This window comes from Nomascus leucogenys, chromosome 2, assembly GCF_006542625.1.
Source record: "Nomascus leucogenys isolate Asia chromosome 2, Asia_NLE_v1, whole genome shotgun sequence".
Classification (NCBI taxonomy): Eukaryota; Metazoa; Chordata; class Mammalia; order Primates; family Hylobatidae; genus Nomascus; species Nomascus leucogenys.
Genome location: NC_044382.1, coordinates 21243869 through 21269405, shown reverse-complemented (window position 1 = coordinate 21269405; position 25537 = coordinate 21243869). Strand labels below are relative to the sequence as shown.

Sequence of the window (25537 nt, the reverse complement as noted above, 5' to 3'; positions counted from 1 at the left end):
TCTCTAGGACCATGCTGCTTGCAGTTGCTTCTTTGTCCCCACCAGACAAGGATGTGACCCAATAATCAGCTACCCCGTGTGTCTGTATTCTCTGGCTCCACCTCCCTCCCAGCTCTAAGCCTGAGTATAGACGAATAATTAAATTCAAACATTTTGGCATAGCCAGGCATATTTAAATCCAAGCATACGCAGTTCCACAACCTCTCTCTGACCTTCAGTGTCTTTAGCCTCTATACCCCAGAGTGGTGGTGAGAATATCGTATATAAAGGAGCTAGTACAGTACCTGGCCCAGAGTGGCAGGCAATAAACATCGGCAACCAAATAATCATGAAATTCTCCTTTATCAAAGAATATGGCCTCAAGGCACCTGCAAGCCCACCAAGAGGCTGAATGAAAAGCCCTAGCTGTGCCAATGCTCCATCCTATCCAGCCAGCCATGCAGCCAGATCAAAGGATACAGGCCAAGCTGACACTCAACACGGCCTCATTCTCCAGACCACAGGTGCCCTTTCATCTGCATATGATCCATCAGCCAGCGATGTGGCTCCTCTGCCCATTCAAGCTCATACAGTCAGGAGGAGGGACAGAGCCAACTCCTGTCTTTGCATCAAACTCTTCTGGACTTTAAACAAGTCAGATGCTACCCATGAGAGGAGCACAAAGGAAAGCCACTGTGCTGTGATTATGAAAGAAGGTGTGGCAGGCAAAACCCTCCTCCTGGTCAGGATTCCAACTGCTTTCAAATGCCAGCCTGTCATGTGGTTTCTCAACCTACCCCTGGGATCTGGGATTTGGAGGCCCCTCATGAAGCACTCAAGTCCTGAACCTGGTCCTTAGAACTCAACAGGGGAGCCACAAACCCTGTAGCACAGGATTATTCATGGGGAGAAGAGGGGCCAGGCCTGTGTGGAGTAAATGGGACTCAGAGAAGTTGGAATGACAGAGAATCAAGGAGCTCAGAAACGTTTATCAGCTACAGTTTCAAAACGCTGGTTAACAGAAAGAACTGAGGCCAGGCGCGGTGGCTCACGCCCGTAATCCCAGCCCTTTGGGTGGTCAACATGGGTGAATCAGGAGGTCAAGAGATCTAGACCATCCTGGCCAACATGTTGAAACCCTGTCTTTACTAAAAATACAAAAAATTAGCTGGGCATGGTGGTGCACGCCTGTCATCCCAGCTACTCAGGAGGCTGAGGCAGGAGAACTGCTTGAACCCAGGAGGCAGAGGTTGCAGTGAGCCAAGATGGCACCACTGCACTCCAGCCTGGTGACCGAATGAGACTCTGTCTCCAAAAAGAGAAAAAAGAAAGAACTGAAACCTGGGGATGGCTGTGAAGAATCCCTGCACCTCTTCCTATCTTTGAATGGATGCTAATAGTGTCCACAGCCCTAGTTCTCTCGAAAATAGAGCACCTGGCTTCTGTAGCATGCTTTATAATTTACAGAGCTTTCACATATGCTATCTCTTGTGACAGTGACACCTACAACTTACTATTATTAACAGTAAGAGGTCGGGTGGGGTGGCTCACACCTGTAACCCCAGCACTTTGGGAGGCCGAGGCAGGCAAATCACTTGAGGCCAGGAGTTTGAGACCAGCTTGGCCAACATGGTGAAACCCCATTTCTACTAAAAATACAAAAATTAGTCAGGTGTGATGGCGGGCACTTGTAATCCCAGATACTCAGAAGGCTGAGGCATGAGAACTGCTTGAATCCGGGAGGCAGAGGTTGCACTGAGTCAAGATCACGCCACTGCACTCCAGCGTCGGCAACAGAGTGAGACTCTGTCTCAAAACAAACAAACAAAACAATAAGAGCTAACGTCTAACCAGGCATGGCAGCTCATGCCTGTAATACCAATGCTTTGGGAGGCCAAGGCGAGAGGATCACTTGAAGCCAGAAGTTTGAGGCTGCAGTGAGCTATGATCATGTCACTGCACTCCAGCCTAGGGGACAGAGCAAGGCCCTATGTCTAAAATAAAAGAACTAACATCTACCCAGCTCTTACTGCTTGATGAACAACTTAGACAGATTTTTCCTTTTGATTCAGACCACAATCTTATGAGGCAGATATTATTACTGCCATGTTTTAAAGAGGGAAATTGAAAGAAAGGTGTTAAGTCATTCACAAGGTGACACAGCAAAGTGGATACTGGAACCCCAGCAGCCTGGCCCCAAGCTCCATCCTCTGCCTCTCCTAGCAGTAGCAAAGGAGGAACTTGGCTTGTCAGAGCTCTTTTATCCCCACCTTCTCTAGCAACAAAGGAGACAAGTTCTAGCCTAAGCCTTGCCACTTACTGGTTATATGAACTTGGGCAAGTTACTTTTCCCCTTCTCCTCTCAATTTCCTCATCTGTAAAATGTGGGGTTGGAAGAGATGTGTATGAATTCCCATAAAAATCAGTGATTCATCTTACTCTTCCGCAGCCCTGCGAGTCAGATGTCAGCATATCCAATTTACAAATGAGAAAACTCAACACTAGTGTGGTCAAGGGGGTTGTTTAAGGTCATATAACTAGTTAGAGCCAAGATAACAACCCTGGCTTCAGATTGCAAACCCTGTCATCCTTTCTATTGGAACACATTCACAGACCCATTCCCCCAACTGCCTGACCTAGATGCAGGCTGTCGCCTAAAGGCCTGGCTGATGAGTCTCGATAAGGTTCCCAGAACTCTAGCTACCCCAGGCCAACTTTGGTAGTAGAGTGCAGTCTCCAACTTTCGGGTCAAGGGCAGCTGAGTGGTTTATTCCATTCCCATTTTTCATTGAGCTCTCAGCTCCCAAATGAGAAGTCTGACTGAGAACCCCATGGGCCTGGGTGGGAGCTTTGCAAGAGTCTAGCAGCAGGGGATGTAAGCAAACAATGAGTTGTCCGTCCCAAGGATCAGCTAGGATGTGCTTCAGTCAACAAGACCTTCTAGAAGGAGGGGATTCTGGGAGAGGGGGAGTTCTCTTCCAATCCTCTCTTTCTGAAAGGCCCTTACAACATCTCTGCCTAATGCACAAGCTGAGAGCACAAAGAACAAGTCAAGGATCAGTCATGAAGTCATTGCATTCCTCAGCTTCTCAGCCTGATGGGGCCACCCCAAGGGGGCTTTCATAGCAGGAAGCATGAGCTCATGGCAAATTTGTGGACTGAGACCCATTCTTGAGCTGCGGGTACAGAAGTGGCAGGATCCAAACTCAGAGGAGAGTGTTTGAAGGAGGCTGTCATAGCTAACGGCTTTCTAGGCATGCTTGTTCCCCCATCCCACCCCTGCCCCTGGAGGCAGAGAACAGAGGTCTCAAGAAGAGAGGAAAAGTTTTGACCAAGGGGCATTGAAGAATATGAAGTCACAGCTGGACAGCCTCCCTGGGGATGAGAAGACCCAGTCCAACTTTGCTGCAGGCACTGGCCACACTACCAACTCCTTCCCCATCCAGGAAAGTCTTGGTGAAGAAGGCAGCACTGGTCTTCACATTCAGCCACATAACACAGCCCCTGAGCTACCCAGTTACTATGCTCCAGGGCTCTTGGATCTATCAAAAACTGTGGCCAGGCACGGTGGCTGAGGCCTGTAATCTCAGCGCTTTGGGAGGCTGAGGCGGGCGGATCACCTGAGGTCAGAAGTTCGAGACCAGCTTAGCCAACATAGTGAAACCCCATCTCTACTAAAACTACAAAATTAGCCGGGCGTAGTGGCTCATGCCTATAATCCCAGCACTTTGGGAGGCCAAGGTGGGCCGATCACCTGAGGTCAGGAGTTCGAGAATAGCTTGGCCAACATGGTGAAACCCTGTCTCTACTAAAAATACAAAAATTAGCCAAGTGTGGCGGTGCATGCCTGTAATCCCAGCTACTGGGGAGGCTGAGACAGGAGAATCGCTTGAACCCAAGAGGCGGAGGTTGCAGTGAGCTAAGATCGCGCCACTGCACTCCAGCCTGGGTTACAGAGTGAAACTCTGTCACACACACACACACACACACACACACACAAATTACCTGTCCTGTGTCCCTTTCCCCATCCAGGGGTAATCAGGTGAACTAATCTGAGCTGTTAATGACTGATAGTGGCCAGTGTTATCTTGCTGGACACTTGCACTCCAGCAGGGATATTTTAAAGAATGGGCCTGGTAGAATACTCAGGTTCCATGAGAAGCTGCTGGAGGAGTCCTGATGCAGGGGGACCTCTCTTGCTGTTCTCCACACCACAACTCCCAGTCTGTGTGCCTCAGTAGTCCATTATATCCTGCCCCAAAGGCAAAGGCCACTGCTGCTCCTGCCATTGTGCGTCTTCCCTTCTTCACCCCCATCTCACCAGCCCAGACTTTGAGAATGGTCATTGGAATCCAAGGTTTCTCAACTTGGGCACTACGGATATTTGGAGCTGGATAATTCTGTTGTGGGGGAGTGGTGGGTCTGTTCTATGCATTATAGAATGTAGATGCCAGTAGATCCTCCCTGCCAGTCACGGCAATAAAAATTGCCTGCAAACATTGCCAGGTGTCCCCTGGGGTCGGGGGAACGCCATTGGTTCTCCTGGTTGAGAATCAACGTTCTGAGCCTACAAATTCCAATAGGCATCCCTGTAAGAAGAGCTAGCCACCATGAAATGTGTATCATTCACTACCTTAAATGTCTACCAGTGGAGTGTGGCAAAGCAAACTGACATGTAACCATCTGAAAGACCATTTTCTAAATGAAAGATCTTTGACATTGTATAAACATCCCTACTCAAAAACAACTTTGAGGGAAAAAATGTCCAATACAGATATAGAAGCAAAATAAGAAAATATTCATAACTTAAAAATCACATTAAAATCGCAGACTACAAAATGTATATGCACAGTGATTACAACTCTGTAAATGTTACACATCCCTTTAAAAAGGACTGATTAAACATCTAATTGCATGAGACAACAAGATTATGAGTAAGTCATTCCTTTTACTAAAACTTTTGTTAATATGTGGGTACTTAACATAAAGCAAAGAACATGTATGTTTCACAATAATTTGCATCAATGGTAATCAGATGCAATTACCCTAAAATAGTCTATGTTTCTTTAGCCATTTTAGTCAGCAAAGGAGGAGAAGCACCTATGAAACATCAAATACATGTTTTGCTTCTCTTGTTTGCTCCCTTGGTCTTCGCTTGGGGGAAACACTCCCTTCAGAGGAGGAACCAATTCCATCAGGCATCACCTGGGGTCCTAGGAGTGGGGCTGGGAGAGGACAGCTGCTGGATAGACATTTGTTGACCTGAACTCACCTCTGATTTCCGTGTGGTGGTTTGAGGGTTACCACTTGAAGTATAATGGGTTTCTGTGTAGGAAGGAGCAAAAAGTTGCCTGCAAAAAATAAAAAGAGACATTTATATCATAAGTGGATGAACTCCATCCTCCTAGTAACAACAACGAGTGATTTTAACTGAACCAGGCAGGATTATCCCAAGCATCTCCATGTAAAAGAAACTGGGCAGCCACAAGGGGCCAAGGAACAAAAAGAAAAACCAGAAGTTTGTTATTAATTTTATATTTAATGTAAATTAAATATAATTTATCATCACTATGGGAACATCACTCCAACTAGATGGAATTGACAGAACTAAAGCAATGATCTTAATATTTGTCTGGGTCCTGGGAAAACAGACATGCAAACACATGCAAAATTTCCCAGGGCCTATGAACCCTATTGTGTACCTTGGTTGATTTTTCCAGCACTGGATCTACCAATTTTTAGTATCAGCAGACCAATTTTTCTTTAAGGGAATACCTCTTCGCTGATGCATATTTTGGTGAGATTGTCAATCAAGGTGTCCTACTTGGCCCTGGCCAAGGGGTGACCCGTGTTTCAAGAGAAGCCAGTGGAGTGATACTGCCAGGTCTGAACAGATGGAAGCAATGCATCTGTTCTTCTGTTCCTGCTGCAAGGGTTCCCTAAGCTTCTGCTGCCTGCCCTTTCGGACACTTAGTGGTTCAGATTTCCTGAGACCTGGTAATTCTATGTTACTCTTCCAATAAATTCCTTTTTTTCTTTTCTAAACTTGGACATTTGTTTCTCTCACCACAGACCCCTTGAAGTAGAGGTTAAGAATCCCCTCACCAAAGGCCAGGCAACTTCAAGAAATGTTCTTAGAATTTTCTCTAAAAATTAAAAGAAAAATATAAGAGTCAAATGGATGTTTCAACTATTAATAGTTCAGCCACATTAAAGGCAGAATTGATCTACAGAAAGTCAAGGTCGGCCAGGCACGGTGGCTCACACCTGTAATCCCAGCACTTTGGGAGGCCGAGGTGGGCGGATCACCTGAGGTCAGGAGTTCAAGACCAGCCTGGCTAACAGGGTGAAACCCCATCTCTACTAAAAATACAAAAATTAGCTGGGCATGGTGGCGGGTGCCTGTAATCCCAGCTACTCGGGAGGCTGAGGCAGGAGAATCGCTTGAGCCTGGGAGGCAGAGGTTGCAGTGAGCCAAGATCACGCCATTGCACTCCAGCCTAAGTGACAAGAGCGAAACTCCATCTCAAAAAAGAGAAAAAAAAAAAAAGGAAAAAGAAAAGTCAAGGTCAAGGGGCAAGAAAAGTTTCTAAAGGAACGCACCATTAGAAATTGGAATCTGAAAAAAAGAGGATGATGTGGCTCTATATGTACTAATATGGGAAGGTGTCTAAAATGGAGTTAGACAGGAATAGTAAAGTTCTGAAGAGTATGTATTTTAAAAGTCCATTTCATTAAAAATCAAATACTACACACTCTAAAGCAGGTATCAAAAACAACTAGAGGCCAGGTGCGGTGGCTCCTGCCTGTAATCCCAGCACGTTGAGAGGCTGAGGTGGGCGGACTGCCTGAGGTCAGGAGTTCAAGACTAGCCTGGTCAACATGGTGAAATCCCGTCTCTACTAAAAATACAAAAATTAGCCGGGTGTGGTAGCAGGTGCCTAGCTGGGAGGCTGAGGCAGGAGAACTGCTTGAACCTGGGGGTGAGCCAAGATCACGTCATTACACTCCAGCCTAGGTGACAAGAGTGAGACTCTGTCTCAAAAAAAAAAAAAAGAGAGAGAGAGAGAAACAAATGCCCTTTGTTGATGGTGATTATCTCAGGGGTTGCAGAAGATGTTCACAATATAAGCTGCACATTTCTGAAGTTGGTTGACTTTTAAATTAACTGTCAGAGAGGTGTTTTGAAAACTGAAATTTTAATTTAAAACTGCTCTTAAAAAGAAGAAAATGTAGGCGGAGGCCAGCACAGAAAGCCAAAGGAATCTGCAGGGATAACCCAGGTTTTGAAAGAGGTGACATTTCCCAGCAAGAGAGGGTCATCGTAGAGGGTCTCTAGAAATCCTCTAGAGTCACATCCAGCTCTTAAGTTCTGGGATTGCTCAGATTTCCCTCCATCCCCAGTGTGTGGTCAGAAGGCAAATGCCACAAGAATTGTCTCCTGTACTATGTCAAGGCCTTCAACTTCTCGCCTTGGACAAGAAGAAAAGAAGTCCAACAGGAAAATGTAAAAATAAAGTAAAGCACAAACCCCAGCTTTGTGAAGAGAAATTCTCATTCACACAGAAACTTTGGGTCAGTGGCTAACTTGCCAGAATCTGTCCCGCAGTCCTTTCTCTTTCTCCTTAGCATCTAACTAGCCCAAGAGTTGAGGGAGGAGTCACGCATTTGCCTGAGGGAGAAAAACTGTAAGCCTCATGAGGGCAGAGGCCAAGCAGTTTTGCTCCCTGGTTTATGCCAGTGCTTAACATTTGTTCAATGAGAAAACCACTTAACTAGTTACTGAATGAATGGATGGATGAGTAGTTCAGTGTACTAGGAGCTTAGAGCATGGTCTGGACGCTGGAAAACTGAAGTTTTGATTCCAGCTCTGACATTCACTGCCTCTATGGCCATGAACAAGTAAATGTATGCCTCTGAACCTTTGTTTCCTCTTATACAAAAAAGAGGATGATATACTCATTTGATAGGGCTGTGATGAAGGGCTGTGATGAAGATCAAACGACATAATAAATGCAGCAGGCTTAATGCCATGCCTGGCACAAAGTGGAGCTCAGTTAAAGTTAGTGATACTCATTATTGCTTTCAACAGGGAGTAGGACAGAAGAACCCAGAAAGTTTCTCTCTCTAACTTTCCCCAGCCATGAACTCTCCAGTACATCACTTAAGAAAGGTGGTAAAAAGCAATGTGCTCATTCCTGCAGCCCATTTCCTGGGTCTGCTTTCACAGACTGCGCCATGTACAGCTGGTCAGGAGTTCAGAGTTTAATGGTTCATTCCAGGTGCCAGTGGGAAAGTGTGAATTTTCCCACAGAAAATGCACTCCTGGTAAAAACATTCTCAGCCACTTCTGAGACTTAGCAAGGGGGGAAAAGATCATTCATCCAGTGACATTACCCCATCATCACAGGACTCTCCGACCCTCAACACTGAAAGGAATCCTAGAAATCATGTAGTCAAACCCCAATTACACTGTGAGCTCCCCGAAAAGAGGGACCTTGTGTCTTTGAAGGCTTCTTCCCGGCCCCCAGCACCTAGCAGGCAGGCAGTACATGTGCATTCTGTGAATGAGTGAATAAACTCACAAACGAATGAATGAACCTTTTATCTCGTGTAGGAATCTGCCAAATGGCCATTCACCACTGGACACCTCCAGGGAGAGGCTGCTCCTGAGACTACCCACTCCACTTCTGACCACATACAGTAGTTAAATTTTTTACTTCAGATTAAAAACTACCCCTCTGTCACTGGCACCCACAGGCCTTCATTCTGGCCTCTGAATCTACATAAAACAATCTGCTTTCATTTTCCACCTAATCACCCTTTCTGAAGCAGCAGTATCAGCATCGTCTAGAAACTAGTTAAAAATGCAAACTGTCGGGCTCCACCCAGACTCATGAATCAGATAGAAACTCTAGGGTTAGGGCCAGCCATCTGTTTGAACAACTCTGCAACTCCCCCAAGCTAGGTCCATACACGCCCATGTGTCTAGGTGCTGCTCTCAGAACCAAAGGACGCTGCTATCCCATAGAGAGGAGGGCACAAGGCCACTGACCAGCCCGGCCCAGCCCAGCTGCCCCATTCTCTGGCCACATCTTGTTCTCATCTCCTCCTTGACAAGGGGCTGGCTCAGCAGACCGGCAGGAAGCCGTCTCTCACCATTGGATTGCATTAGGATTTTCAGGAAACGACTTGTGAGTGATGTGCATCCAGGAAGAGAAAGGACTGTGCAAGATTTCCCATTCCGCCCACTCCTTTTTTCTAGCTTTAATAGAAAAGCAATTTCTGTTCTACCCTGCTGGCTCCCGCTCTGTCTGCTCTGTGCTCAGGAGCCCACGGACAGGCAGAAATCAGTAGGACACTCTGCCACGTCTCGGCACCATCATGATAGTAGCCAGCACTAGAGTTGAGCAAAATCTGGGTCATTTAGATTCCAAAGTCCCTGAGCAAAACCTGCATCTTCAGACTCCCAGCTAGAAAAATAAGCTACCCCCAAATACCGGACATAAAACATTAGGTCACTCTCTAGGGAAGAAGAACTGGAACCTGTACAAGCAGCCAGGCCCTGAAAGTACACTGCAGCCTGAAAACAGCTCAGACCCGTCTTTCCTAAAGCTGAGAAGCTTCAAACTCAGGACAATTCCTTTAAGTTCTATTTATCATCAGACAAATTTCAAATGCCTCTCTATGCTAAACCACCCTCTAGAGAGGAAGGAGCAGTGACACAAAATGAATTTGCAAAACATCTTCTGGGAGCTCAAACCTTCTTCCTCCTGCTTCAGATAAGCAAACCAGTGAAGATAAAGTGATAAATTTCCAAATTACCTTGAAAAACACCCTCTGCAGATGAGCTCAGCATAGGTCAGCATCACTCTGCTCATCTCTGTAGCAAGTTTTGCTGACACCTCCTTTCTCTGGGTCTTTCTCTATCTAATTCTTCCAAGAGTCTCCAGGCATTTATACCCTGATGATGCCTTGGGAGGTCCTGCCTTTCTGGTCTCTCTTATTTCACCTGGAGGGTCTTCATCCTGCCTGTGTTAGTAATAATGTCCTCACCATGCAACTTAGCCCAACAACTGCACAACACCTGGAAAGACTGTTCAAAAATACACAATCCCCTCCCTTTTCTAGGGAAGGATTAAGAAATCTGTATTTTTAATAGTTTTTTTTTTTTCAGGTGATTTATGTTTTCAGGTTCTAGGGATTATTCTACTCTATTTGAGCAATTTTAACATTTTTAATTCTTTTTTTCATTTCTAGCCTCCTAATCACCTTCCAAAAATCTAAAGATGGTGCTAGCCCAGCATAGAGGGAAAGTCGGAATGCTTTGGTTTAAGCAGCAGCCGCACTAGGCAACTGCCCTTCCAAAGCCTGGAAATAAAGCAAAAGATGACTATGGTTCCTCTCAATGTCACACAAGTGTACAGCCAGGGCCAGGCGCAATGGCTCACGCCTGTAATCCCAGGACTTTGGGATGCCAAGGCAGGTGGATCACGCAAGGTCAGGAGTTCAAGACCAGCCTGGCCAACAGGGCGAAAGCCCGTCTCTACAAAAAAAAAAATAGCCCGGTGTGGTGGCATGCGCCTGTAATCCTAGCTACTCAGGAGGCTGAGGCAGGAGAATCGCTTGAACTCGGGAGGTGAAAGTTGCAGTAAGCTGACATTGCACCACTGCACTCCAGCCTGAGTGACAGAGCCAGATTCTGTCTCAAAACATTAAATTAAAAAACATTAAGGGAGCACAGCCAAGCCTTAGACTCTCAGAGGCCTGTCTACGGTTCTCTGGACTTTATGGGAAGAATGTGGCTTTGAAAGATGTACTATTTACAATTAATTAGGGCAGCCCTTGTTCCACTCTGTAAGATCAGATGTTAACTTGTAAAAACTTAATAAGATACAACAGAAATGCAAATATTTCCATCTAGTAGAAAAGATAACCCCAAAGGTTATGATTTTATAGCCCCTAGGATATTAACTAGTTTTGTATCTAATTTAGCAATCTTATCTCAGCATTCCTTTTTTCACTATTAAATATACATACACCCCCACACAAATACATCTTAGTTTCCCTTATCCAATTTTAAACCAGTTTTATCATCTTGCTGGTTAGCCCATTAATTAGATAAATAAAACTTCGAGAAGTGCTCACTATGTATTTGTATAAAAATTGTTTTCACGTGAGCCACATAGACCCCCTCCATTTTCTAGACTGCAAAATGAACAGACTAATAATCACCATCAATATCACAGCAATGCTGAGGATCAATGAGAAAATACATTCAAATCCTAGCTCTTATAAGTCATGTGAATTCAGACTGGTCAGTAACTTCTCCGTGCCTATGGTTTCTCATCATAAAATGAGGAGAATGACAAAATCTACTTCATAGTGCTCCTGTAAGATGTTAGAATAGTGCCTGGCATATAGGAAGATCGTATGAACAAATGTAAAAGAATTATTTGTAAAGTAGAAAGTATTTGTGTTTTACAAATATTACTATCATTTTCTCCAGCACTAGCTATATATACACGTGGCAAAATCTTGATTATTGTTAAATCTAGGTAATGGGCATCTGAGGTTTATAATACTAGTCTCTCTCCTTTCGGGTTTGTAAATTTTGACAATATTTTTTAACTGGCTAGGTGATATGGTGCAAGTAACAAACTACTCAGACCCAGTTTCCCTTTCTATCAAACAGAAATGGCCATGTCCAGGACAGACAGGTACTGGAAAGTGTCTCTGAAAAGCAGAGTGCTATTCTAATGTCATGGCCTGCACTAGTCTAGATTTGGGACAAAATAAATTCAGTGAGTATTATTTTGTTTTCTAAGATGCTGAAAGAAAAGCAGGGAAGAGACAGCCAGAGCTGCTTCAGAACCAAGATTTCTGCATCAGTACTCATTCCACCTCTGACTCCAAAGGAATGGAAACAAACCAACGTGCCAAAGGCATGGCCCCAAAGCCAAATAAGGGACTGATGAGTCCAGGGGGCTGCAAGCAGACACATTCCTTTATGACGGAACAGAAAGGCCAAGGAAGGGGGAACTTTGGAGGTTGCTCCTAGAGTAAAAATTTGGGATCTCCTCCTATCCCAGGGACTCCCTTGAATAAGCACCATCATTGCCAGAGGACCAGCTTTGGAAGCAACACTCCAAAGGCAAAATGGTGCCATCCAGAAGCCTGGCAAAAGGCCAACGCTACTCAGTATGTTTTCTTTAACTTCCTATTAAGGAAGTTTCCAAACAATGCGTTAAGTCAACACTCCCTTTCACCAACCACTTCCCACGACATCTTCTCCCAGTCCCCACAAGACCTGGCACCCTTCCGACCGGTTTCTGGTCCTGTGTTTTGCTTTTACGTTATATACCAAAGGATGTTTGGATGAGCACCACTGACTCCTTTGGCCAGCAGGGCCTTTACTTAATCCTCTTCAGGCCTCCCTCGTGGCTGCCTCTATGAAGATGGGCAACCTCTCTGCACAAATAGAGCTGACTTCTTGAGATCAGACAACTTAACTGGCAGGGACCTGAGGGGCCCTCAAAGTGGCTCACCCAAGAAGAGTTCACAAATTTGTTTTCCAGTGTCCCGAATAGCCCATTATGTGTATTTGTCGGAATTAGATAAGAACAGTTCGGGGAAATGAGGTACTACCTTTAGTATTTCTGAGAAAAATCTAAAAGCGAAAATGGTGAGTAGGAGCAACTTCTCTAGCAACCAGTTTTTGGTAAATAACCACAGTGTTTATCAGATTAGCCGATACCACAGAAAACCTGAAGGGAAAGACGAATGTAAGAGGTATGAGTCAACAGCCACATCATAAAGAAAAATGGTGTGGATAAGACACAGGGGAAATGAAGAGAAGGACCCTCTGAGATCATTGGAGCTGTGAGAACATGCTTAGAAAAAAGGGAATAAGCAGACTACTCCTTGAAACTAACAAACAAACATAAAACAGGTAGGTGAGGACCACAAACCAGCCTGCTAAATGTAGGTGCTTAGCCCTTTTTAGGCTCTGATTAAATATCCCAGTAACTTTCATAAACTTGCCCAATGTTTCTTAGCATACTAAGACACAGACCACACCCAAAGCATAAGTCAAGGATGTCAGAACTTGGAAAGCCCTCCTAGATCATAGTGGATACCTATTGTCGGAGCCTGCCCAGCATCCATGCCACCTTCTTGAGGTAACAATGGCCCGATTTGCATTTAAAGAAATACTCCCCTCTCATTGCATTGCTGACTAGGGCACCTGGAGTTGGTCAAGGTCCCTGCCCTTGCCTGGCCAAATGAATGCTTCATGATATGCCTGGACAGTCAGATCTCATCTTGGAATTTCAAGATGATAGTACATGAAGGGACCGTCTATTCATTCTGGGATCTCAACCTTTCCAAACCTTAGTTTTTCAACTTTTCCCACATTCTGTGCATTGCCCCATATCCTTTCCAAAAAGATTGTTTAGGAGAAGTGAGGGTTAGTGTGTAAGTTACAGAGTCTACCACAGTGAAACATTATTTATATACCACCCTCTCTGCCCAACCCTGACCTCCATTTTTACAGATGAAGAATCTGAAAAAAAGCAAAAGCAACTTGCCCAGCATCACACAGTTTTTGTTTCTAAACCCATCATCTCAATAAACTAGAGTAAGCTAAATGTCAGTAGTAGACAAGCCAAGAGTTGGGCCATCCAGACACACCCAGAAGGCAGAGAGAAAGGCTATTCATGCAATCTCATGAATAACTGCATATTAAGCAGTGTAATGTGGTACAAACTGCAGGCCACCTGGCATCGGGAGGCCAGTTTCTCACAGCTTGATTTCATCATTATTTGCTGGGGGTCCTTGGTTAAGATGCAGCACCTTTTCTGAGCATCGAGCCCTGCAGGTCCTGTATCTGCAAGTCCACTTGCACATTCCACAAACATTTATGGAGGTCCGTGATGTGCAGGCACTGTGCTAGGGGATGGGGCTTCAGCAGCCAATGAGGCAGGCCTAGGTTTCCTGCCCCTCTCCTGGCTTGGCACCTGCAGCTCCCAAGTGCTTGGCAAATGCTGACACCATGCAGAGGGCAGGTATCACTGTCTGGTCCCCAGAAGGCACTGCTTCACAGCTCATCTTCCTTCCTGGGACAGCTGCAAACCAATGTGGTAACCAATTTCTAGTTTCTCCTAACAAGCTGTCTACACAGTTATGGAAAAGGGATGTGTGTGTGCATGCGTGTGTGTGTGTTGAGAGCAGAGAGCAAGGCCAGTCTAGGGATCAGGAATTAAGGATACTCACTCAACATGGCTGCCCTCCTTCTCCAAATCCATATTCCTATCACCATATCCCTGAGAAGCCAGTTTGACCTTTGCATTCTTACCCAAGCCCCAAATCTAGCATCAGTGAGTCAAGAGACAAAGAGCTTCTAGAATACAAAGAGCCTGACATTCCTCCCAACACTTAGATCACCCTTTTCCCCAGCACTCCAGTCTCCCTCCAAAGGAGTCCCTTTCCATGACTTGCCCTTCCCTTCCCCAGAAGGGGGGCCTTGGAAAAAGAAACCATGCTTGATATAATGCAGCTATTATAGCTCCTTGGCCCTTCTGGCCCTCTCCCCAGGGAGACTGATGCAAGAGGAGAAAATGTGGAGACTGCCAGTTTTCTGCAAGGAGGAAAGGGGGGAAGTGAGACACATGGGAGCCATGGAAGAGGCTGGAAAAGAGCCACAAGTACAGAAGTCATAAAGACCCCATTTCTCCTTCAACTGGCTGAGGAAAGTCCGGCCCAGCTCCACCTACTCAATGATATCATTGTTTTCAACAAAAGCCGGTTTCAGAACCCCTAGAGAGGTCCCCAATGAAGCCTCAGCTGCTGGAATGGGCAGAGGTCTCACCAGCTCCTAAGAGACCAAGTGCTTAGAATTTTAGATAAGGAGGAAAAAACAGAGAAAGCCAGGGGAGGCACAGATTTTGATTCTGCTGGGCCTGTCAGCGTTATGGAAAGAGTACAGGACACTGCTTTTCACATAGGTTTTATTATTGCATCCCCATGATGATCCTGCCAAGTTGGTGATTAGGAGTTATTACCTAGTCTAATTAGTCTATTGAGTCTAATTACCTATCTAATGAGAAAACTAAAGATCCAAGGAAAGAGGTGGCTTGTCCAAGGTCCCACCACAAGCTAAGGAAAACTCCAGGGACAGACACCACCATTGCTGTGGTTTGAATGTGTCCCCCAAGAAGCCTGTTTTGGAAACTTAATCCCCAATGCAACAGTGTTGGAAGGTAGGCCTGATGAGGAGTGATTAGGCCATGAGGGCTCCACCCTAATGAATGGATTAATGCTGTTATAAAAGGGCTTGAGGCTGCAAGTTTGCTCTCTTGCTCTTTTTTTCATGTGCTATCTTGCCCTTCTGACTTTCACCATGGGGTAGCATACCAAGAAGGCCCTCACCAGACACTGGTACCTTGATGTTGGACTTCCCAGCCAGCAGAACTGTGAGAAACAGATTTCTTTTCTTTATAAGTGACCCAGTCTCTAGGATTCTGTTTTGCCAATGCAAAATGAATTAAGACAACTATCCTGCTACTTATTCAAGCTAGAAACTTTGGACTGTCCCTTGAAACCACCCTCTCCCTCAGCCCACATGCAACCCATTTCCCAGTTTCCATGATTCCACCCTATAAATATCTCTGGAATCTATCCTCTTCTCTTTATATCAGCTACCTCTTCCCTAAATTAGTCCTTCTCAAATGCATTTTAGATGCTGTCACTATGTGACTTTTAAAATATTCTTCATCTGCTTCCCATTGCCCTAGAGATAAAAGCCCAAACTCTTTAAGGTGCTTACAAGGCCCTTTAAGGAGGACTCACCTCCGCCTGCCTCACCAATTTCTTCTCTCATCATTTCCTTCCTCCTGCTCTCTGTTCTAACTATAGAGAACTTTTCATTTTCAATGTCATTCTTGCCTTTGGGCCTTTGATCCTGTGATCTGTGCTGCATGGCACATACTCCCTATTGTGAGCCAACTCTGCCACACTCTCCACCACCACCACACTCCCCCTTTTCTTTACTTCCTCCTATCAGACTTCCCGTGCCCCAATCCAGGGGAAGTTCCCCTTCCCCATGTTCCTACAGTACCCTCTACTTCCTCCCTCCTAGCAGGTCCCACATTGTTCTGTAACTGTTTATCTGTCCCCTCTACTACGTTCTAAGCCCCATGATCCATGATGGCAGAGACTATTTTGATCACCATTGATTCTCCCAGGAATAACCAGGACCTATCCCAGTGCCTGCCACATAGTTGGCACTCACAATATTTGTTTAATGAAGGAAGAGAAGAAAGGAATAACATAAATTAGGAATTCTCCATGAGTAGTCCAGAGCTCAAGCCCAGTACACTGGGAAGAGACTTGCCAGAAAAGCCAGGGATTCTCTGACTCAATACCTGCCCCAGTTGAGTTTGTGCAAGACCTAGCAACTTGCCGTATAGTACCCAGAAGACTATTCACTTAGTTTATTCAAGCGGTCAGCCAAAGGTCTGTGTATGTCACAGAGTTCTAAATAAAGAAAAAGCAAACCTTAATTGCTCAAAATCAAAAACATCTCCTGGGTGAAATGTAAATGTAGTTTCATTTTCCGGACAGGATCTGTCCAGGGGCCACATTGTCAGCCTCCTCTCATTTTTCTCCAGGATAGTCATGCTCCATTGCCCAAGCACAAAGGGTAAAGAGTAGGAAACACCCTCCAATTTCCAGAGAGCCTAGATGAAGAGTTTAATCACATCCTCGGAGCTGGGAGAAAAGAGAAGGCCAAAAGGGCCTCTCCCAAATCCAAATGTATATCCATAAATCTGTCTGCATCCCGCCCACCAGCCTTGCATCTCAGGAAGCTTCCCCATCTACAGAAGTTGTGAAGAAGCCATCAATGCCTTATGCTCAGCCCCTTCCAATCCATGGGCTCCATCCACCAAGTACACCTCCATCCTCTTGGCTCAGCCCAAATTGTTCTTCAGTGGGGAGGGGTGGGAGGAAAGCTGCTTCTCTTCCAAGATGTAGAAATACAGCCTAGCTTTTAAGCGCACTTCAAGTATGTTTCCTAGAAGTAGCTCACCTACTTCCCTGACCACATGGGTCTACCTGAGGCAAGAGAATGCAACTCAAAGTCAAAAATGAGAGAATTAAAATATTGAGCTCTACGCCACTCAAATCCTCTGGTAGCCCACCAGTGGAAGAAAAAGCAACCTGTTCCCCACCCTCAACATAACATTCTTCTGAATTCAAATGATTTGGCTAGTTAGGGATACTAGATTCCTAAAAGATTAGTAGCACTACAGTTTTAGGTTCCCTTTGATCCAGACCAAACATTTACACATTGTTTTCTCAGTCTGAACTCCTTTCTCATTCTCCATTCATCTCATCTCCCTCCTTCATCAAAAGCCTCCCCTCATTCTGCAAGACAATATTCCAAGTAACCCTCATTAGGGAAGGCTCCCCTCTTCCCCAGTCACAAATTCCCATTCCTCTTGCCTTCACAGTTCTTTACTTTCAATTCTATCATGTAAATTTATAATCTGTCTTGGATTATGCTGTTTGCATGCTGTTTTCTCCCCCACAGTCTAAACTGCCAGAAGGTAAGAATATCCTGTTTTCATGCCTAATCTCTACAGCACCTAGCACAGGACTTTACATAGAGGTGCTCAATCAGTATCCCCTGAAATTAAACTTGTAGAATGGAGAAAAATTAGCTCGAGCTTAAAAGGCAGCTCTATCAGCTAATGAATGGATTAACAAAATATGGTATATCTATACAATGTAATACTATATAGCAGTAAGAAGAAATACTGATAAACTGCAACATGAATAAACCTCAAAAACATTACCCGAAGTGAAAGTAGCCAGTCAAATAGACCACATATTGTATAATCCCATTTATATGAAACATCCAGAATAAGTAAATCTAGAGACATCAGATTTATAGGACATCAGCTTCACAGGACTGACGTGGGGTGGGGGAAAATTAAGAATGACTGTACTAGTTTTCTAGGACTACCGTAACAAAGTGTCACAAACCACGTGGCTTAAAAATCGGAAGCTTACGTCACACAGTTCTTGAGGCTAAAAGTCCAAGATCAAGCTATCATCCTCTCTCTGCAGGTGCAAGGAAAGGGCTTATCCCAGGCCTCTCTCCCGGCTTCTGAGTTCCTTCACCTGTGGTGGCATAACTCTAACCTTCACATGGCATTCTCCCAGAGTGTGTGTCTGTTTCCAAACCTCCCCCTTCTAAAAGGACACCATTCATGCTGGATTAGAGACCTGCCATACTCCAGTATGATCTCATCTTAACTAAACACATCCACAACTCAATTTCCAAATAAGGTCACTTTGACGTACTGGGGATAAGGACTTCAACATATGAGTTTGGGGGGACACCATTCAACTCATAACACTGCTGATGTTTTCCTTTTGGAGTGGTGAAAATGTTCTAAAATTAGATTATGGCGATGGCTGCATGACATTGTAAATATACTAAAACAGATGAAATTGTATACTTTAAATGAGTGAACTATATGGTATGTGAGTTATATCTCAGTAAACTGTTTGGAAAAAAAAAGACAAGAGAGTTTGGGTTTAAAGAGTCTGCCCAAGCTCAATAATCAACTCAATGGTGTGTTTGGGAAAACAGGATCTCTTAACAAGGGTAGTGAGATATAAACTTGTAGAGGAGCCAAGGGCAACTTGCCTTTATATGTTCACGTTACATGTAAATTCTCTTTGACTCAGTTGGGTATACAGTGATTCATAACATCATTCTCTCTACTCTGCACGTTTGATAACTTTTCATTATAAGAAACTGTAAGAGTTAATCATGCATACACATAGAATATAATATCACACGGCCACGAAAATGATAGTCTCTTCAATAAACGGTGGGAAAACCATATGCAGAAGAATAAAACTAGACCCCTATCTCTCATTGTATACGAAAACCAAATCAAAATGGATCAAAGAGTTAAATCTGAGACCTCAGGCCAGGCACAGTGGTTCATGCCTGTAATCCCAGCACTTTGGGAGGCCGAGGCAGGCGAATGACCTGAGGTCAGGAGTTTCAGACCAGCCTGGCCAACATGGCAAAATCCTGTCTATACTAAAAATAAAATAATTAGCCAGTGTGGTGGTGCACGCCTGTAATCCCAGCTACTCGGGAGGCTGAAACAGGAGAATCAATTGAACCAAGAAGGCAGAGGCTGCAACGAGCTGAGATCGCGCCATCGCACTCCAGCCTAAGCAACAGAGCGCGATTCTGTCCCTGCAACGCCCCCGCCCAAAAAAAAAAAAAAAAAAAAAAAACTAAGATCTCAAACCATTAAACTGCTACAAGAAAACATTGGGGAAAATCTCCAGGACATTGGTCGAGGCAAAATTTCTTGAGCAATACTCCACAAGCACAAGCAACCAAAGAAAAAATGGACAAATGGGATCACAACAAGTTAAAAAGCTTCTGAACAGCAAAGGATACAATCAACAAAGTGAAGAGACAACCCAAAGAATGGGAGAAAATATTTGCAAACTACCCACCTGACAAGGGCCTAATAACGAGACTATACAAGGAGCTCACACAACTCTGTAAGACAAAAAAACCTAATAATCCAATCAAAAGATGGGCAAAAGCTTTGGATAGACATTTCTCAAAAGAAGCATAAAAATGGCAAACAAGCATATGAAAAGGTGCTCAACATCACTGATCATCAGAGAAATGCAAATCAAAACTACAACGGGCTGGGTGCCATGACTCATGCCTGTAATCTCAGCACTTTGGGATGGATCACTTGAGGCCAGGAGTTTGAGACCAGCCTGGTCAACATGGCAAAACCTCATCTCTACTAAAAATACAAAATACAAAAAAATTAACCAGGTGTGGTGGCGGGCACCTGTAGTCCCAGCCACTCAAGAGACTGAGGCACGAGAATCGCTTGAACCCGGAAGGCGGAGGTTGCAGTGAGCCAAGATCGCACCACTGCACTCCAGCCTGGGGGACAGATCAAGACTGTCTCAAAAAACAAAACAAAGCAAAACAACAAAAAAAACTACAATAAGATATCATCTCACCCAGTTGAAAGACAGGCAATAATAAATGCTGGTGAGGATGTAGAGAAAAGGGAACCCTTGTGCACATTGTTGGTGGGAATATAAATTAGTACAACCACTATGTCATGCTACCATACGATTCAGCAATCCCACTGCTAGGTATAAACCCAAAAGAAAGGAAATCAGTGGGCCAGGCACAGTGGCTCATGCCTGTAATCCTAGCACTTTGGGAGGCCGAGGTGGGTGGATTGCCTGAGCTTAGGAGTTCGAGACCAGCCTGGGCAACAGGAGTTTCAGACCAGCCTGGGCAACAAGGTGAAACTCCGTCTCTACTAAAAATACAAAAAGTTAGCCAGGCATGGCGGTGTGTGCCTGTAGTCCCAGCTACTCGGGAGGCTGAGACAGGAGAATTGCTTGAACCTGGGAGGCGGAGGTTGCAGTGAGCCGAGATTGTGCCATTGCATTCCAGCCTGGGTGACAGAGCGGGACTCTACTCAAAAAAAAAAAAAAAAAAAGGAAATCAGTATACTGAAGACATATCTGCGCTCCTGTGTTTGTTGCAGCAGAGTTTACAACAGCCAAGATTTGGAAGCAACCTAAGTCTCTATCTGGGATGAATGGATGAAGAAAATGTGGTACATATACACAATGGAGTACTATTCTGCCATAAAAAAGAATGAGCTCCAGTCATTTGCAACATCATGGATGGAACTGGAGATCATTATGTTAAGTGAAATAAGCCAGGTACAGACAGAAAGACCAACATCTCATGTTCTCACTTATTTGTAGGATCTAAAAATCAAAATAATTGAACTCCTGGACAGAAAGAGTAGAAGGATGGTTACCAGAGGCTGGGAAGGGTGTAGTGGGGAGATGCAGATCGTTAATGGGTACAAAAAAAAATAGAAAGAATGAATACGACCTATTATTTGATAGCATAACAAGGTGACTACAGTCAATAATAATTTAACTGTATATTTTAAAATAAAGAGTATAATTGGACTGTTTGCAATGCAACAGATAAATGCCTGAGGGAATGGATACCCTTTTCTTCATGATGTGCTTATTTCACATTGCATGTCTGTATCAAAACATCTCATGTACCCCATAAATATATACACTTAATATGTGTGTATTCACAAAAATTAAAAATTAAAAAAGGAAAAGATAAAATTACTCAGACTTGTTTTACGGGCTAAAAAGTAAGTAAAAATAAAACTTCTAATTAATTTTTTTAAATATGACAAAGGTACATGGAGACATATTTATAATATACTCATAATGCGAAATGGTACATTCAACCTTTGGGGAGGTATCTGTTGTTGTATAAATGCAAAACGGTACATTCAGCCTTTGGGGAGGTATTTGTGGAGTGAGAGGTACAACCTGTCAAAATTTAAAAACGTTTTAATTGTGTACCCCACAGGATCCTGTAACTCTACATCTAGGTATCAGTCCTACAGAAACACTTGCAAATGTGCTTAAGGATTATGTACAATCCTACTGCTAGGATTATTTGTGATAACAAGAAATCAGAAACCTAACTGTCAGTTAACAAGGAAATTAATAAATTTTGATTCATCCATTCAGTGGAATCCTATGTCACCATTAAAAATAATGAAACAGGTCTATAAATGTGCTCATGTGGAAAGACACTGAAGACAAAAAATAAAAAAGCCAATTATAAAATAGTATATAAAGTACGATACCATGCATTTAAAAACTCTGTAACTTGTTTAATTTTTCTCTGAAGTTTTATTATGAAAAATGTCAAACATTCCAAAAAGTTCCATGTAAAATCTTTTAAATGTTTTTATAATGCCCGTGGTATATTTCCAAGTGAAAAAAATAGGTCACAAAAACCAAGAATACAGTATGACCTCATTTGTATATAAATACACATAGAGATTTTTTAAATCTACATAAAATATTAAGTTCATGGTAAATGCTCACTCCCTCAATGCCAGCTATTGTTGTTATCTGAAGGTAAGCAGCCTGATGATAAAGGGATCCCCAAACTCAAGCATCCTGACTCCTTCCAAGTCCACAGCTTCCCTTCATTCGGATAAGGGTCCATCTAAGGCCAACACGGCAGTTGACAGCTTCCTCCCATTCATTTTACCCCGTGCTCCTGCTGAAGAGCAGCCAGGAGAAATAAGCTTGAGACAAAAGAAAACCGTGGACATCCTTCCTGGCTGCACAGGCAGCCCTGGTTGCAGGTCCCTGGAAGGAGAGCCGGAACCAGTGAACAAATCCCAACCCCAGACTGGACAGTTCAGGGCCTCATCTGATTCTGCAGGCACAGAAAAGAGGTACAGTTTGGCCCACTGGAGAACACTGCAAAGCAGTGTTTTCGAGATATAATTAGGTCAAACTGGGCATCGCTGGAGAGCAGAAGTAATTTCCTCCCAGGGGCAATGGGTTTTAAGGTCAACTCTTCTTAATTACATTTGGAAACCAACTCAGGGGAATTCCCTCTGACTTCATTCTTAAATGTTTTTCTGACCCTGCAAAACACAAATAACAGTGTCTATTTATTGTGCTCTCATAGTGCACCAGGCACCCTGTAAATCCTTTAAGAGCATTACGTTATTGAATTCCACACACATCCTATGAGGTTATTATCCCCATCACGTAGATGAGAAAACTGAGACTCTCAAAGGTTGAGCGACTTGCCAAAGCTTACACCTCCAGGTAGTGCAAGGAGCCAAGCTCAGGATGCACACCTGCCTGGATTACACTATCACATTACACTGACATGCAAATTCTAACCAGGGCCTGGGAAAGGTAGGAGGAAAGCGAAGGGGGAGAATAGAACAATGGAGAAGAAATGCCAGCGCTAACCAAAGAAGAGCCCAAAGCATACTGAGCCAGGACTATGCATCTGAGAGGCAATATACTGCCCCAGTTAAAAGCCTGGACTTGGGAGTCACACAGATCTAGCTTCACATCCTGGCCCTGCTCTTCCCACCCACATGACTTTGAGCAAGTCACACTGCTCCACACCTCAGGGTCCCCATCTGCCAAATAGGGCTAATATAGGAATCTACTCTTCATTGGTTGGTTGTGACAAGTGAAGTAGATGACCCATGTAAATACCACAGTACGATGCCTGGTATACAGGCATCTCCTACTTTTTAGCTATCACCATTTGTTAATATGTGACAATCATTCCTAGTTATCCTCAGCCAGAAGTTCCCTAAGGGCAGACAGAGCATCAGAGAACATGACCCAGAACTTACGTAATGTAGATAAGCAATAACCACAGAGATTATTGCTCAATATGTTTTTTTCTCTTGTCATTTTCATGCTTGAAGAAAGCTGCAAGGGCCACATGTCACGGCTTGCATCCCCAAAACACTTGAAAACATTTGTTCTGGACTTTGCATTAATACAAATTAGCATGCATTGAAAACCTGCTTGCTATGTGCCAGACGTTGTACTAAGCACATTGTAATACATTATCTCCTAACCTCACAAACCCTATGTGTGTGTTACCCGGGCCTAGTGTGTAATAAATTGTCACAAATTTGGTGGCTTCAAACAACAGAAAGTTGTTTTCACACAGCTCGAGAGTTCAGAAGAAGGAAATCGGTATTACTGGGCCAAAATCAAGGGGTCAGCAGGGCTGCGTGCCCTCTGGGAGAATCTGTTTCTTGCCTCTTCCAGCTTCTCCTTGGCTTGTGGCTGCACCACTCTAATCTCTGCCTCTGTGGTCACATCACTGTCTCCTGTTCTGTCTATAGTCAAATCTCCTTCTGCCTCCCTCTTACAAATATATTTGCCATTGTATTTAGGGCCCATCCAGGTAATCCAAGATAATCTTCCCATCTCAAGATCTTTAATTTTGTTGTTGTTGCTGTTGTTTGAGACGGAGTCTCACTCTGTCGCTGAGGCTGGAGTGCAGTGGTGTGACCTCGGCTCACTGCAACCTCTGCCTCCCAGGCTCAAGTGATTCTTCTTTACTGCAACCTGTTTTATCAGCAAGGTTTTTATAACCTGTTTTTTTTTTCTTTTTCTTTTTCTTTTTTTTTTTGAGATGGGGTCTCACTCTATTGCCCAGGCTGGAGTGCAGTGGCACAATCTCAGCTCACTGCCAACCTCTGCCTCCCGGGTTCAAGCAATTCTTCTGCCTCAACCTCCTGAGTAGCTGGGATTACAGGGGCGCACCACCACGCCCAGCTAATTTTTGTATTTTTAGTAGAGACCGGGTTTCACCATGTTGGTCAGGCTGGTCTCGAACTCCTGGCCTCAGGTGATCCACTTGCCTTGGCCTCCCAAAGTGCTAGGATTACAGGCGCGAGCCACTGCGCCCAGCCTCAAGATCTTTAACTTAATCACATCTGCAAAGATTCTGCCACATGTTCCAGGGATTCGAATGTGGTTATCACTGGAGGGGAGAGGGTGCATTTTTCAGCCTTCCACACCCTGCAATGAAGGTATCAATGTCTCTATTTTCTGTGCAAGTGCTGTAATGTAGTAAGAGGCAGGCAGGACTGAGTTTGACTCCTGGCTATGCCCAATACTGGGTAAATTACTTAAACTCCTCATGCTTGAGTTTCATTATAAAATGCAGACAACAATATCTCATTCAAAGGGTTGCCATGAGGATTCAATAAGACACTGTGTGAAGTGCCTTTTCCGAGGTATCCATTCTCAGCAAATACTCACAAAGCAGTGAGTATTATTACTATTATTTGAGACAGCGTCTGGCTCTGTCAACCAGGCTAGAGTGTGGTGGTATGATCTCAGCTCATTGCAACCTCCACCTCCTGGGCTCAAAAGTTCCTGCCACCTCAGCTTCCTGAGTAGCTGGGACTACTAACAGTAGTATTACTGTGAATACAGACGAAGAAGTAAAACTTAGAAGGCAAGTGACTTACCAAAGACCATCCAACCAGGAAGTGTCAGTATCTGGAATTGAATCAGGGTCTCTGGGACCAAAGTCTAAATCTGTTCTACTCTATGGATTACGATGTTTAAGGCTTGTGTGCACAAGGCTTTCAGAATCAACACATCTAGGCTATTTCAATTTTGGATGCTCTCTGATACCTTAGGCAAGTGTATCATGAAGCTGCATCCCTTCAGATCAGCAGGCTTATTACTGAGTCTGAGCTTAAGCAATGGACCCTAAGAAAGTGATACCATGTTTCCAACAATTTAAAAACAATGGCATCTTAGTCCATTCTGGCTGCTATAACAAAACAGCATAACCTGGGTAGCAAATAAGCAACAAATTTACTTCTCACAGTTCTAGAGTCTGGGAAGTCCAAGATCAAGGCATCAGCAGATTTGATGTCTAGTGAGGGCCCTCTCTCCGGTTCATAGACGGTAGCTGCTAGCTGTGTCTTCACCTGGTGGAAAAGGTGAGCTCATTCTCTGGGGTCTCTTCTATCAGGGCACTAATCCTATTCATGAGAGCAGAGCCCTCATAAATGAATCATATCCAAAAGGCCCCACCTCCTAATACCATCACCTTGGGGACTAGGACTTC

At 44.2% G+C, this 25537-nt stretch overlaps 1 protein-coding gene across 1 annotated transcript in view; it reads right to left on the bottom strand.

The window, feature by feature from the left end:
- ADAM19 (ADAM metallopeptidase domain 19) overlaps window positions 1-25537 on the bottom strand; it is a 98335-nt gene that overhangs the window by 54886 nt on the left and 17912 nt on the right. Inside the window, exon 4 of the mRNA XM_030825914.1 lies at window positions 5252-5330. Within this exon, the coding sequence (XP_030681774.1) occupies window positions 5252-5330 (79 nt within the window). The remainder of the gene's footprint in view (window positions 1-5251; window positions 5331-25537) is intronic.